At 39.4% G+C, this 15897-nt stretch overlaps 3 protein-coding genes across 9 annotated transcripts in view; 2 read left to right on the top strand and 1 right to left on the bottom strand.

Moving 5' to 3' along the window:
- LOC109990751 (Kv channel-interacting protein 2) overlaps positions 1-3291 on the top strand; it is a 107936-nt gene extending 104645 nt beyond the window's left edge. For 5 of the 6 annotated variants that reach the window (XM_020642958.2, XM_020642953.2, XM_020642957.3 and 2 more), the window contains 7 exons: positions 661-785; positions 947-1016; positions 1427-1497; positions 1689-1796; positions 2050-2154; positions 2284-2346; positions 2869-3291. In XM_020642958.2, coding sequence (XP_020498614.1) covers positions 661-785; positions 947-1016; positions 1427-1497; positions 1689-1796; positions 2050-2154; positions 2284-2346; positions 2869-2916 — 590 coding nt within the window. In that variant the 3' untranslated portion in view covers positions 2917-3291. The remainder of the gene's footprint in view (positions 1-660; positions 786-946; positions 1017-1426; positions 1498-1688; positions 1797-2049; positions 2155-2283; positions 2347-2868) is intronic. The other variant, XM_065959216.1, reaches the window with a different exon arrangement.
- A 1693-nt stretch (positions 3292-4984) lies between these two features.
- On the bottom strand, positions 4985-10075 carry cox15 (cytochrome c oxidase assembly homolog 15 (yeast)). The gene is made up of 9 exons (XM_020642950.3): positions 9861-10075; positions 7772-7959; positions 7561-7683; positions 7117-7303; positions 6815-6982; positions 6621-6702; positions 6218-6372; positions 5993-6106; positions 4985-5906 (listed from the first exon to the last, which is right to left on the bottom strand). Exons 1-9 carry the CDS (start codon positions 9933-9935, stop codon positions 5775-5777), a joined length of 1224 nt encoding a protein of 407 aa, XP_020498606.2. The 5' UTR covers positions 9936-10075; the 3' UTR covers positions 4985-5774.
- On the top strand, positions 9663-14631 carry cutc (cutC copper transporter homolog (E. coli)). 2 transcript variants are annotated; one of them, XM_065959217.1, is made up of 9 exons: positions 9663-9687; positions 10700-10787; positions 11030-11089; positions 11739-11948; positions 13071-13106; positions 13356-13489; positions 13625-13652; positions 13728-13833; positions 13962-14631. In XM_065959217.1, the coding sequence occupies exons 2-9, from the start codon at positions 10718-10720 to the stop codon at positions 14071-14073; spliced, it is 756 nt and encodes a 251-aa protein (XP_065815289.1). In that variant the 5' UTR covers positions 9663-9687; positions 10700-10717; the 3' UTR covers positions 14074-14631. The 2 variants fall into 2 exon arrangements, with proteins under 2 accessions (XP_065815289.1, XP_020498566.1); XM_020642910.3 differs by lacking the exon at positions 9663-9687 and adding an exon at positions 10436-10587.
- The last annotated feature ends 1266 nt before the right edge of the window (positions 14632-15897 follow it).

Below are 15897 nucleotides of genomic sequence, written 5' to 3'. Positions count from 1 at the left end.
GTCACAAGTCAACTATTATTCGACTAGAAAATCACAAACAAGTATCGATAAGATACCATGGGGTTCATTTATGGGACACAAAATGAGATTAATTTTTCCTGATTTTGTTATGTTTGTTGTGTTTTCAACTTTCAGTATGAGCTGTGTTGCTCTTATTGATGATTTTCTAGCTTTATACTGTTTTTTGTTTTTTTTATTTAATTAAATTTTTGTTCATTTTTTTAGGTGAGGTTTAAGAGAGAAGCCCACAGTGGGTTTCTACCTCACCTGCACATGTGATTAATTTGTATTCACTTTTTTTCTCCATCTGACTTTCTCAACATTTTGCAAATAAACTAAACTTAACCTCTTTGACAAGAAAAGCAGTAGCCTGGGCTGTAACAAAAAAATGTGTTGAAACCTCTTGAGATTATAACCCAAATTTATGTGTAGAGAATAACTTTATGCTTTAGAATAACATAATAATGATTAAAATAGTAAATAAATAGCCTGTATATCATTGAGCCCTGTGTAAAAATGATAAGGCTTTATCCTTAATGCTAATCCTGAGCTCATTTTCAGCTTGATGACTTAATTACAACGAGGTCATAACCACCCTGGAGGCTGTTGTGGGTGCACATATGATAAACGATGATTGACCCTGGTCTCTTTCTCCCACAGACAGCGTGGAGGATGACTTTGAGCTGTCCACTGTGTGTCATCGCCCTGAAAGCATGGACAAGCTGCAGGAGCAGACCAAGTTCACCAAGAAGGAGCTTCAAGTCCTTTACAGGGGCTTCAAAAATGTAGGTGTGGCCAAAGAAGACAATTACAAACCAGGAGTGACAACAGATAAACCTTAAAAATTGTAGATGCATGGTTGTGGTTGCAGTCTAGCGTGACCTGATTTTACCTTTATATCCTGTGCTAGATGGTAACTAATGAGTTTTCTTGATTTGTTTCCCAGGAGTGTCCGTGTGGTGTGGTTAATGAGGAGAACTTTAAGACCATTTACTCCCAGTTCTTTCCGCAGGGAGGTGAGTTGTCAACTCTTACCACTAAACCTGTAGATCTCCACCTGTTTCCATTATAGACTTTTATTTACACAACACTTTTTATCTTCATTTAGGTTAAAATGTAAATAATGTCGTTTATTTAACTGTGTAGAGCCTCACATAGAGCTTTTCATCATCACACGGAAATTAACATAATAAAGTCATTATAGATCTGCTCTGCTGAACTATTGTAAAGCACTGCAGAAAGTCAGGGCAATTTTTCATTTCATGATATTTAGCTTGATGAAATGTTAACCACTCGCCTCCAGTTTTATTTGAAATGATTCTCATTTCTTTGCTATATTTAGCTCGCCGCAAGTCCTAGCTGTTCAAAGACTTAACGTCACTGTTTGAGGGCATGCAGGTCACTGTAAGTCTCTATCTTTTTGCAGATTCAAGTATGTATGCACATTTCCTGTTTGAAGCCTTCGACACAGACAAGAACGGCTCCATTAGTTTTGAGGTGAGTCAATTATTCTATCAGCTTCCTTTTTAGAGATTAAAGCAAACACGTGATCCAGTGAAACTTGCTACCACAGCAGTGTCCATACAAATATGAATTCCCTCTAAATAGCTGCCAGCAGACATTAATGCTGTGTCAAGATCTCAGAGATGCCAAACACTGGAGTAACTTGTTCCCCCTTTCAATCTCAGGATTTTGTATTTGGCCTGTCTATCATATTGAGAGGGACCATTAATGACCGGTTAAACTGGGCGTTCAACCTCTATGACCTGAACAAGGACGGCTGCATCACCAAAGAGGTAACACACACACATGGACACACACATGGACACACAGTTCTAACTTTTCTCTAAATTACTTGCCATAATGGCTTCTAATCAGGGCTGCAGCTACTAATGAGGACTACAAGGTCGTGTCCGTAATTTGTTAATTGTTCATTCAAATTTTTGGAGGAAATGAGGTTCAGAGATGAACTCCCCAGGACATTTATCACAGAGTGCATCACATTCATACTTTAATATTGAGAACTCCCATTTGTTCTTCACTTCACAGGAAATGTTGGACATCATGAGGTCTATTTATGACATGATGGGGAAATACACATACCCCACTATGCAGGACGACGCTCCAAGAGATCATGTGGAAAGCTTCTTCCAGGTCAACATCAACAGTCTTCACTGTTTAGTACTACAGAAAAATGACAGAGAGGAAGATTTGTATGAGAAAACAAAGTGCCAAAGTTTTTAAAAATACATAACTAAATATTTGGCTCACCTTTCTTTCCAGAAAATGGACCGGAATAAAGACGGGGTGGTCACCATAGACGAGTTCATTGAGTCTTGCAAAAAGGTAAGGAAGAAAAGCGGATTTTTCTTTCTTAAAAAGTAAAAGATATTTTGGAAAACACACTTATTTGCATTTTTGTCAAGAGTTAGATGAAAAGGATGACAACACTTTCATGTCTGTGCTTCAAGTATGCAGCAGAGACAAGATGCTGGTAGGATTTCCTGTGACTCCAGGAAATTACTTAGCCAGGCAATGAAATATTTACAGCACATGACACCTCTAAAAACCACAACCTGTCGTTTAGAATGATTTTTTTTATGTGTGGACATAAAACAAACAAGCCTGTGCATAAATAAGCTTTAGATATGCTTGTAGGTCTTCTTATTTTATTTCTAGTTACTTTGGCAGGTAGCTGTTTGAAGCTCATTATGTTAAACTAAGCTAAGCTAATTGTCTCCTAACTCTATCTTTGTCCATAAGTGTCATCACTGATCTTATCTACCTCTCAGCAAGAAAGCAAAATGATATTTTCAAAGTACCCCTTTCCCTTACTTTGCCTTATCCAAACCTTTTGTCTCCACCTAGGACGAGAACATCATGCAGTCCATGCAGCTGTTTGACAACGTCATCTAAAAGCCTGGATCAGAGACAAAGCGGGCACCAGGGAGGGGAATGTGTGTGTTTGGAAGAGGAACTGGGTTTAAAAAAAAAAAAAGGAGAGAAAGAGTTATGAATGTGTGTGTATGTCTGTTTTCAGACTTGCGAGCTTGTGCTTTGTGTCGAGAGCTTCAGTATGAGTCCAGAGGGCTGTAAGGGGTCCTCGCCCTCTTCCTGGACCCCTGGTGGCATTTCTACAAGCAACTATGGAGGTATCCCAACACCTTCGCTCAACATGCTGAACCTTAGTTGTACCCCAGAGACACAGAGAAAGAAGACAAAGCAGCGGGCAAAACAAAGACTGTCCTTTTTTCTTTTCATTTATTACCATTACTGATGGAGGAACTATGACAGCCTGTAATGGTAACGTAAATGTCTCCTAGGATTACTTTTCCCCTTTTTCCCTGTGATGGCCAAGATTTGGATTTTTTTAAAATTGGACCCCATGTCTCTGTGCATGTGGATGTCACACCTCCCTGGAGCTGCCAGACCGCTCATACCCCAGCCATGAAAGATAAATATGAGTCTGCCGCCATCTAGTGGAGTAAGAAAGACACTCTTTTAGGAAACAAATGATAAATTTGAGATCCCGGCGATCCTGTTCTATGGAGGATTTCCACCACGAACTGATTTCAATATCGCATGATGATGTCACTAATATCCAATTATGTATTTACAGAGATACTCCAAAGTCTGCTTGTCTGTCTGCTGTTCCCAGTCATTCACAGGTGCCTCACCCTCTGTGTATGTGTGTGTGCATGTGTTACAGAAAGAGATGTTGTCCATCTTACCCATGTGAGACTCTAAGAGGATCCCCCTTCACAGGACCCTGGAGGAATAGTACCCGGCCTTCCAAATATTACAGTCCTAGCTGTAGGTGTCTAATGACTGTTGTACATTTTTAGCATTCTCAGTGAAGTGATGTTAGGCAGTACAAGGTGGGGATTGCACTATAGTCAAAGTATCCAGCTGTTTTGACCACCCCAGTGTCTCTCAACACAGGACTTGACTACCACAGTCATACTAGTCTGATCAATTTACATTCAAGGGGAAGTTATTAGATCGCAGATTGTATTTGTGAACTTCTTGTAATCAGAAGTCATGTGGTTGTAGCAGATTCTACCACTCCCCCCCCCCCCTCAAAGAAAATGTAGAAAACCTTTTTTGTATTAAATTAGGCTCAATCAGTTTCAACTAGGTATAGAGTGTATGTGTACTGTAGCGAGAGAGACATGGTTTAATAACATTGTTTTTTATGCCCCTCTCCATTTCGTATTCTCCCTCTCTCTGCAACACCAAAGAGAAGATATAAAGAGGTATTCAGAGCCACTCTAAGTTCAGACATAAAGCCCACCTTCGGGTGAAGAGAGAGGGAGATGCTGTGTAGTACATGAGGCAAGGGGCAATCAGAGATAAAGGATGTTATTTAGTGTTACGGTCTACCTACATGCTGTCCAACCTGAGGTGTAGAACAACAATTTAAACCCGGATTATTTTATAATTTTCAGATATTTCTTGGTTTGCTTCAGTTCAAACTAGAACTCGAAGATTGTACGAGTAAAAGAGGCATGTGATGACATCATTCAATAGGCTGTGGTGTCTTTCAAATGCATATACAAATATGGAATAGCAATAATGTTCTCTACATGTTTAGGGCGCCTTTCCACTCACCCAACCCTCTCGTTCCTATTAGAGCACAGCTCAGGGTGCATTGAGGCCCTGATGAAGATATGCACTTCCCACAGTTCAATTTGTTACTTTCCTGTGAATTTTTTTTTCTTACATAATTTATTTAATGGGGGGGGGGGATTAGATCTGCTCCGATTGTTCTTTGCCTACAGTCTTGACCTTCCACCCCTGACCACGATTAAAAACCTGTCTATACCCGCATGTACTGTGTCTAGAACAATGAAAACCTACTAACCTGCTGTACTGACTGTCTAGTTAGCTAGCCTCAACTGGTTGCATTACGTATTTAAATTGTGTATATTTTGTACAGAGACAATAAAAATCACAGTTACTATGCAAAAAACATGGACGGGAGTTTGAATTGTCAAAGCTGTAACATAATCATCTTTATTGAAATAAGACAAGATATTAGCTTTACATTTTTAAAGGTACAGTACAAAGCACAAATCAAGTCCCCACATATCTTTTATAATATAATGTATCAAACTAAAGCAATGTTTCATAACTTAAATATACATCATTTTACATGTAATCCCAAAAGCCACTTCTGATTCAATTTAAAGGCAGTGTGTGACAAATAGAGTAATATCCTGTTTAAACTGATGACAGGAACAAAAACAGCTGCAAATCAGTCAACTTAACACACTCCTGCATGATTCTGATAAAGTATGTACCCTTCAATCAAGATCCTTCTTCTGCGTCATTAGAGCTGAACAGAAATGAAAATGTAGCTTGTTTTGTTTTCAGCATCTTTTGTTTGATTTCCTTGCAAAACAAAACAAAAAAAAAACAAATCGCACCAAGTTGTCATCCTCTGATCACAACATGCATCCGAAAAGAGTTCAGTCAATTTCCTCACTGCCAGCCTTGATGTGTTCTTGTAATTTTAGTCACTGACACTCATAACATTACTGCTTCAGTAATGGTGTGATGATCAAATTCAAAACCACTGCATGAGGTTTACTTTGCAGCACTACAGGGTCAATGCTTCAACAGATACATAGTGAAAAGCAGTTCAACAATCAATGCATCCAATTTAATTTTTTTTGTTCCTGGATGCATGTTCAAGATTAAACTTCTGACTCCAAGAGGGCTTGAGGTGTGGCTAGTTGGGATTTGGATTTGTCCATAAAAGGTGCAGGCATTTACTTGGGCATCTTGCGGAGCTCTGCCAGAACCCAAATGGCCAGCGAGAGAAGAGCCACGGAGCCGGACTGGTGAGTCGCTGCCAGTGGAGTGGGAACATACAGTAACAGGGTGCTGATACCGAGGGCGACCTGAGAAACACAAACACATAGTTTTGAGTTACACTGAAGACCAAGGGGATTGAATCGACTTGTTTCCGGTCTGACGAACAGCCTACCTGTCCATAGGCCATTGCAGTGAGGAGGCTGATAGCGATCTTGGCCCTTCGGGGTAGTACCATCCTCCTTGAGAAAAGATAAAGGCCTGTAATCGCTGTCAAAGAAGAGACCGCCTAGGAAAAAAGACAAGCACAAAAGATCTTCAACAACCATCCATTGGTTCATAGTTTACTGTGTTGAAGTGTTCAAATGTTTCCCACGGGGTTATTTCTGTGACGACATACCAGTACTCTGTGGTCAAACTGCACTGTTGTTGGGTTTTCAAAGACGTTCTTGAGAGCAGGGGAGAATGCCAGCAGATCATCAGGGATCCATCGCTCTCCCATTTTAGGGAAGGAGTTATACACCAGCCCGGCATCCAAACCAGCCACAAAAGCACCTAAGACATCATTTGTAAAACGGTTACACATGTCTGCATATGTATAGTTTGCATTCTTATCTATTTTAACAGTGTGCAGCATAATTTAATGCATTTAATCTCTGAATATGCCATACAGGAGACCGTCATGTACTGTACTTCCTGGGCTTCAAATATGAAAACTGAAAGTACTCATGACTGTATTGATTAGCTGAGAGGAAGGAATTTAAATGTAATGCATACATGCGTGAAATAAATGTACACTGTACCTGAAAGTGCGGTAAGGAAGACGAGACCACCCGTGCCCTTCGCAAACCTCCTGAGCTGCATGATTTGTTTGGTTTCTGCCATCTGTGGATGACATACCCACACAAACCCAAAGTTTAGAGTTCTGATGTTTCTAAAGATCTGGACAGAAACTACAACAGTTGTTTTGTCTGTAGGAAAAGGACTGCCTCTGTACCTTGTGAACAGGCAGGAGCAGAGTGAGACCGGTCCACAGGCTGGCGCAGTAGAGCAACAAGGCAGAACCGAGGTGAGCACTTAGGCGATACTGGCTGACCCGCGGGACGTCGTGAGACTCGGGCTTCTCCTCCAGACCGCTTTTCACCATGTACCACCCCAGAAGGCCCTGTGATGACACAAACAATGATACACCTCTTTATGTGGGACCATAACTTAATCTCCATGCAACTTGGCATCACTGAGAGTGAAGTAAGGATTAACTCTCTCAGACCGCATAGCCAAAGCAGCAATGAGTCTTACCTGGAAGAAGACAAATCCACAGAGCCCGAGCACCTTCCCCTTCATGGAGCGATTGAAGTACCCTTTCTTCCAGAAGTACATTGTGGGGAGGATGTATGCAAGTCCAACTAGTCTACCCCACATGCGGTGACCCCACTCCATGTAGAAAATAAACTTAAACTCTGGCAGAGTCATCTCATGATTCATTCTGGGAAAACAGAGTGTAAACAGATCATTTATCTTTAAATACAAATACTCAAACAAGAGTTTCAGGAAATGGGGGGGGGGGGAACTATAAAAAGATTTTTAAAAACATAGATCGAAAGATTTTTGTCTATAAAAAGACAAGTCAATCAACATCAAAACTGAAGCAGTTTAAAAACTCCTGTTTTGATTTTCTGTGATGGAGACTTGTGTGTGTTTGTGTGTGTTGATAAAGTAAAAGAGAAAAGGCCGGGCTCTTACATCTTGAACTCAGGAAACTGCTGGTACTTGGCAAACTCAGCCTCCCACTCTGCCTGTGACTGCGGTGGCTTCATCTCTCTCACCAGATGCCAGTCAACCATGGAGAGGCCCGATTCTGTTAACCTGATTGAAACGATGCACGTTAACGGAAAGTATCTGTGAGAAACACTCGAACACGCTATCATACACGCAGCAGGCACATCACTCTTACCTCGTGACACCTCCCAAGACGACAGCCCCCACCACCAGCCCGCTGCAGCCCAGTAACCAGCGACCCAGAATTCGATTTGTGGCAGCGTTGGGGACGGTAGCTGCTGCCGGGGTGGAGGAGGCCCCCACCTCTGCTGTGATGGTGCTCTGACCTCTCTTCACAAGCCATTGTCGCAGCTGTGGACTTCGCTGATTGAAAAAGAGAGAGAGTGGACTTGAAATATTGCTGGACAACATCAATCAATCAATCAGTCTTAATAAACGACGCATTCACCTTTCCTGTTTTTTAAAATCTGAGTTCTATAGCCTGCAATATTTTAAACAAAGTGCAATGAAGAGACTTTGTGATAGCAGTTTTGTAAAGATTATTTTTTGTTTTATTACACATTGTAACACCCTCGTACAAAAAAATGATAAAGAAACAGTTTGCCACTTTAAGAGTTGACTATTCATTGTATAACCAAACATCAATACTATCTGAAAATGCTGTTTTGCATCACTATTGTGATCATAGTTGTCAACTGCACATCTCCTTGACCTTGTCTGTCTCTCTTCCTTGACCCAGTTGGTGGCGACAGATGGCTGAGCAATGAGCGTGGGTCTCCTTGAAGTAATCTATCGTCAAAAGGACATGTTTTCCTTGACCCTATTTCCCAGTGAATAGTTAATTCATGTGGGTCTCTGTAAATAATACTATAAGGAGTAAGGTCAAACCTGCTCCTTTTGTAAAGAGTCATAAGATTCCTTTTTTCATTGTGATTTGACGCTTTCTAAATATTGATAGATTGACTGGTCTGCACAGAGCAGACAGAAACCTTTCAAACAGCACACAGAGAGGGACTAAAGCTCAGAATACAAGTTCATTTCATGCAGCATCGACTGCAGACCTAAACATTGATTGGCGTGAAATCTCTGCATCAAAACTGAGGTAAGTCTCTGAGAAGACTGTTGACTCTTCAAATATTACATTGATGTCCATCACATGAGGAGGCGGTAACAATCACCTGAGGATGTTATAATAAGCGGTCACGTGATTAACGTAAACGACACATGCTCCTCTTAACCACATTTGCCGCTGATTGTTGAGGAAATGTAAATATTTGTAAATTATCTATGTTTACGTTAATAGATGCTACAACCTGTCTTTCAGAATATCGAGATTTTTAAACGCAGTCTTAAAACTCATTTTTTCAGTCTGGCTTTTAAATAGTGTTTTATATCAATTCAAATCTTAACATTACTGTATTGTCTTTTTTTATCCTACTACAATTTTAAATATTTTCCTCTTATGTATTTATTTTAATATCTTGTTGCTTTCATGTGTCGTATTTTATTTTATTTTATTTTTACATATATTTTTTTAGTTCTTATTGGTGTGCATTAGTCTCTCAATGATTTTATAAACTACTTTTTGTCAACAACTTTTCTGCACTCTTGTAAAGCACTTTGAACTGCAATTTAATTTGTCTGAAAGGTGCTGTATAAATAAAGTTTGATTGATTGATTTCATAATATGCAGAGACATGCAGGACAATGTAACCTACGGCAGACACAATTACTACACTGTCGTATTTTTGCTTTCAGCCTTTAAGTTCCTCTACGAGATTAAAAAAAAAAAAAACTGTGTGCAGCTCATATTTACACACTGAACATCTTCTACAGAGGACAATGTGTCAGACACTTTGTCAACCCGGAAATATGATTAGTATCGTGTTAAAACTGTTCAATCAGGTGCATGCAATTTAAAGCAGGCATTATGAACCAACCCTGCAGTCTATTAGTCTTACACCGTGATGATGATGATGATGATGATGATGATGATGGGAGTTATGTGAGGTTAATTTAGCTTGTCTGGTTAACTGATACATGAGGACGTGACTGCTGCTGCAGGACAGACGACTTTAAACTCCCCTAAAGGTTTGAATTACACATTCAAACAGCAATACAGTCAAACAAAGGGATTACCAGCTGGGTGCGCTTCACGAAACATGTCGTTACGTTTGTCTATCTCGCTGTAACGCGTCTGACCTTTTTTTTTTTTTCCCCCAGAGCTAATGCTAGGAGCTACCGTCAGCTGTGTTTATACTCACATTGCCGTGTTGAAATCTCTTCCCGGCGTGTCTGCAGCCGCACAATGACGCTGTCCGCAACGAAGAGAGCAACATGGTCGTTGTGTCCGAGTGTTTGCTGGCGGTGAACTGTGTCCCTGCAATGCTCTTACGAAAGCTGCAACTTAGGTTAATAAAAAATCTGCAACTGGATGTTACCAAACCATGTTTCCTAACGGAGTTCAACTCTGACCTTGTGACGTCACAAAAAAAAAAGATGCGCAAATATTTTTATTTTTATTTTTGTTGTTGTTGTAGGAGTCACGAAACATGATCTTTTTACAGCGAAACATAATAAAAATATTTATCATTTTCAAAATGTATTATAGAGAAACGGTGACTGTGCTCGTTTGCCTGTTTTGGCGTATCCCACATGGGCGGCTACCCTTTTTTTCTGCCGCCTGTCAAGTGACAACAAGGATTCTGGTTTTTTTTGTGTTTTTATTTTTTTTATTTTATGTAAAGCACTTTGTAACCTTTGTCTGCGAAAAGCGCTATATAAATACACTTATTATTATTATTATAATACAGCCGCCCACCGCTTTTACCCCGTGTTGTAAATTCAACTAACCGGAAAAGCGCTTTATCTCTGTGGTGGCTGTGAGTGGCTGGCTGCTGGTGCTAAAGTCTGTCAGTGCAATAAAAGTCATGTATTGATTTAATTTCGTTATCAAGGGGCCCATGAATCGACTGACAGTGGATTTGACAGGTTGTTGTTTTGATAGTCAAACTTCAAAGCTAAAGACACATTCACGTGGTTATTATGAGTTCATCATGTGTGTCTTCCTGTTCCTTGTTTGTTTTTCTGTCTCTCTGTCCAGACCACTGTCCAGTTCAGTATGGCAGAGGAGTATTTAATGGAGGTGTGTGTGGACTCCGTGGAGTCGGCTGTCAATGCTGAACGAGGAGGTTGGTAATGTGTAATTAACACTGTTGTGCTTTTTTTCCTTTGAAATCTGCAATTTGACATAGGAAGTTTTGCTTATTTTATTTCCAGTGAGGGAGGGAAAATCTGTGTGCAATTAGACACAATGAAGTGTTTTCTCACAGCGCTTATCTGTATATTCAGAGCATGCAATAATCTTTAATTTATCAAAGGTCTGACCATAAAAGTAAAATGCATTCAGAGCATTTCTCTCTCCTCCTGACAGGTGCAGGGCGGCTTGAATTATGTACTAGTCTTCTGGAGGGAGGGCTCACTCCCAGTCTGGGTAAGCTCTGTTCTGTTCTGTTCTGTTCTGTTGTGTTGTGTTCTGTTCTGTTCTGTTCTGTTCTGTTCTGTTCTGTTCTGTTCTGTTCTGTTCATCTCACACACACACAAAAAAAAATGGGACCAGACGAGCACATACAATCACATAAAAAGAGAACTGTCATCATGATAATATCTGTCTCTCCTTTACTGTAATCTGTTCTGCACATGTTTAAATTTACAAATTATCCCCGCACTCATGTTCACTTCATTTGTCTGTCTACTCGCCGTTATATTGAATAGTTTCTGCTTATTATATGTCTACACTCATGCACTTTAACTTATGTCAATACTGTCCATTTACAACTCTGTTTTTGCACATTTTATTTAATCTTCCTATTTCAGACTAGGAATGCTTAGTTAAATCCTGGTTGTATATATTCACATTCTTAGTTTTGATATTTTTAGTACTTATTTACTTTGTATTTAATATTATATTATGTTTAGATTTGCTAACATTGTGGGGTTTTTTTTACTCATATTGTGTGTTGGATAACCTGCTGCTGTAACGCCACAAATTCCCAGTTTGGGATCAATAAAGTGATTCTATTCTATTCTATTCTATTCTATTCTATTCTATGATATGCCACCATTGTTCTTCTTCCCCAAAGGTCTTCTGCAGATAGTTAAGCAGTATGTCAAAATCCCCGTCTACGTCATGATACGGCCCCGTGGTGGGGACTTCCTGTATTCAGACCATGAAGTGGAGGTGATGAGAAAGGACATAGAGCTGATGAAGAGCCACGGGGCCGATGGACTTGTGCTGGGAGCCCTGACAGAGGATGGACGGGTGGATGCAGAGCTCTGTATGGAGTTTCTGGGTAATGTCTGCCTCTTTATATTCAGATCTGATGTCCTTATTGGGCACTAAACAAAGGCAGCCAAGATCATTTAACAGCTCATCATGTTGAATTTCACGAAACCTTAAAAGACATTTCGAATAAATGACAGTGCGTACACTTAGAGCTCAGAGTGCACTCTGTCTGAGCCGACATGTTCTTTCTGTTCAACTTCAGCAAACCAAAAACCTCTTCTGTAAAATCCCATTTCCAAAAATGTAACATAATTACAGCGGCTTTATATCATTAAGATGTTCCAGTCCTAGGGGTCTTTATTGATGCAAGTGAATCACCTGAATTGAACTTAGGTTTTTCATGTTATTAGGAAGAAATGAGCTTTTCCTGCGATCAAATTTAGAAATATTTCAAGCTCGAAGATATTTTCCTAAAAGTACAAGTCAACAAAATAACAGTGTTTTCAATCTCAGTTGAAGAGTTTGGGTCATCTTTTTTCTCTTGAAATCGACACCGTTCCAGTAACTTTTTAAATCTTTACCATATCTAAATTATGACTTTCACCTCATATCCCCTTTGATATCCAATCCTAGGGGTCAAATCACCGTCTCCTGTTGAATCATAAAACTTAAGAAAATGTTGAAAAGCAAGATAAGCTTTGGTATTTTCCAATACTCTAGTGCCTGGCAGAATCACATATTTTCTCATTTTTCTATTTTATCACAAACCATACAAAGACATTTATAGGACTTGATCTGCTATGAAGCTAAAGATTCAAACACATCTATATACTTTCTTTTTTCTTTGTTCACATACCTTCCAATCTGTGGAAAAATGGGCTATTGTTGCGAGGAGCTTTACAAATTCCTTCTAGAGTTCATTTTTTTGTAGTCTGACAGAGTTCATGGAAGCTGTGCGTCATACTCTTTGTCCTCTTGCATTCTCACATTTGTGTGATCTCTCTTGTCTTCATAATGGCAGTTATGCAATGCATCTTAAAATAAAATAAAATGAAGTTTCAGCCTTTGAGTGAAACTTTTCAGCAGGTGGCACAAAATAAACCATGGCCTCACATTAAGGACAGATCTAATTATGTGACTTGTCTTGTTCTTATTATTAATGTTCTAATTTACACCTTTTTCTCATTAGCTGCTGCTCGACCTTTACCTGTCACTTTCCATCGAGGTAACATTTTCTTTCCTTTTTTCTAATCACATGTAGACTTAAACTTTTACATTTCTTTGCAGCGGACACAAATCAGCCTGATACTAAATAATCAAACAAAACGCCTCTGTAGAATATAAGCACTTGAGGCTTCTTTCCTGTTCCCTGTTGATTTGCTGCTTAGTTAGACAGAGTGCATTTAAGACTTAATAATACATGTTATCGAGTCTGAAAACACACTTTATCAAACTAATAATGATCTGACTGCAGCTTTCGACATGGTTCATGACCCAGCGGTTGCTCTGGAGACTCTGGTTTCATTAGGATTCCAGCGTGTGCTCACAAGCGGCTGTGACACCTCTGCCTTGGAGGGACTCCCTGTCATTAAACGTCTTGTAGATCAGGTATGCATAAATGACATGTATGCATTCATGTTTGCCTGATGGAAACATATTAATCATGTTATCTATGCTGATTTGTTGTTGTGAGCAGCTTCCCAACATCACAGAACATTCTTTACCTTTTGTTTCCCTCGACAGGCTAAAGGGAGAATTGCCATCATGCCGGGTAAATACATTTGCTTTATTCATGCAGTTTGTACAGGTTTTTTCTTCCCTCACTTTTATGTATTTGTCAATACAGGAGGAGGTATCACGGAGAGAAACCTGCAGAGAATTTTAGAGGGGTCTGGGGCTCAAGAGTTTCACGGCTCAGCCCGCTCCAGTAAAGACTCTGCCATGAAGTTCAGGTACACTTTATTCAAGCCTCAACTAATGCTCATTAACTTGTAAATATTCCTTTCCTCAAAGAGCGATGACACTTATAGACACAGGTTTCGTTCTGTTGCTGTCTGAGTAATTGTGTTTCCCTGTGCAGGAACACCTGTGTGACGATGGGAGCTGCTTTCTCAGCACCTGAGTACGGCCTGAAGGTGGCAGATGTGTGCAAAGTCCGGACTCTGACTGCAATAGCCAGAAACACATTGTGAATGGGTACTGTACAATCATGACAGTGAAAAAAGCAGATACCTCAAATGTGATTGTTGATTTTACTGGTATGTCATCATTTTCACTAAAGCCCAGATTAAGAAGATATTTCATGGTTTTTTTTTCAATTTTTTAATCTTTGATAAATCCTTTGTAAAAAAGAAAAATCTCTCTGTGGAGAGTGATGGATCATTTTTATATATCGGTTTACACCTCTGTGTGGCATCAGAAAAAGTGTGATAGAATACACTATAATAAAGTGCTAAATTAGCAGGGCCGCTGCTGATTGAGTAATCTATTTTTACCCTTTTCAATACAGTGGCGTTTCAATTATTTACAACACTCCTTGTTTAAAGTGGAAAATACTAAGCTGTGATCTCCTGTAATATTTTTAACCAGGAAAGAACTGAATAAGCATGACTTCATTCAGTTTTCTCACAATTTACCCAGTTTTAAGAACAAATTAACAATTCAGCGCACTTTCTTTGGTTGTACTGTCCTCTACACTGAGGAAAGAAACAGTCTCTCCTTCATTTCATTTAATAAATACGGTGTACTAATGCAGACTCATGCTTCATTCATTAAGTTGTTAATAAGGTTTAAGAGTCATGTTACTATCTTCATGCTGGCTATCTAATCTGATTGATTCTTATGGATGATTGAACTCTCTTGAGTTAAGGCGAGGCACGTTATTATTGGAATAGCACATGTCAAACACAAAGGCAAAACAAAGTGCTTAACAAAAGCAATGAAGAGCGTTGGAAAAAACAAACCAAAACATCTTACGATAAAAACAAGAAAAAGCATTTCATAAAAACATTGAATTAAATGACCTGTAATAGGTTACTAGAACTAGAATGAAAAATAATACAGTTACCGTGTAGTTCTACGTTGTCCCAACTGGAACAAGAAAAATTACCGAAAGCAGAAGACAATCAGTGAAAGGGAGAAGAACAATAGAGTAAAACTAAGAGTTAAAAAAGGGTTGGGCTGAGGCAAATTTGATGTTATCAAGAAGTCTGTTCTGGCTGTTTGCACTATATTAGCTAAAAGTAGCTACAACCTGTTTTGTTCGGACTTGTAGTACTTCTAGCTGGCTTCTTCCTAATAATCAAAGGGGTTCCTCCTGGGATTATATTCTTCAGAAAAAACAAATCTATCACGATCCCAGACTGTTGAGTGATTTATTAACTAACAGCAGAACTTCAATATGTGGTTCTATTGGTTCTGGGAAGAAGTTCACAGGCAGTGTTCAAGTCAGCTCTTCAATTTGTTTTTATTACTAAATACAGTGATTTAAGGCACCTCTTGTAAATAAATGAATGTAATTGCTTCCTTTTATTTACTGGCTCAAACTAGACTGATTCCAAGGTACAAAAGTCACTTGTTGAAACGGCGTAGTGAAACCGTGTTCTTCATAAGTTTGATAAGTAATTGTATTGTTGGGTATGATATGACTTGAGCGAGAATAATAGAGGGCCAAGAAAAGAACCCTGGGGGACGCCACATGTCATTGATATCCACTTTGTTTTATGGTAGCTGGTTGCCACAACATAGCTTCTGGCTTTGAGACATGATCTCAGACATTATGTGTTTTAAAACTTTCAGATAAATTGAAACTCAATCCGGCAAGTGAAGACTGACCTATCATAAAGCATTCTGATTGTACTAAATTGACCATTTTTAGAATCAGTAAACCTTTAATGTCGTTCAACAAACACTGCCAGATGTGAGGGGGGTTGGGATTTGAAGCAGGACATGACGTAAAAGGGAAGGCACAGAAATGGCAGACAAAGCAAAAGAGTCCGAGGCTATGATGACATTTT

Source organism: Labrus bergylta, chromosome 10 (genome assembly GCF_963930695.1).
Source record: "Labrus bergylta chromosome 10, fLabBer1.1, whole genome shotgun sequence".
Taxonomy (NCBI): Eukaryota; Metazoa; Chordata; class Actinopteri; order Labriformes; family Labridae; genus Labrus; species Labrus bergylta.
The sequence above is the reverse complement of the archived record's forward strand: the minus strand, read 5'-3'. Positions and strand labels throughout refer to the sequence as shown.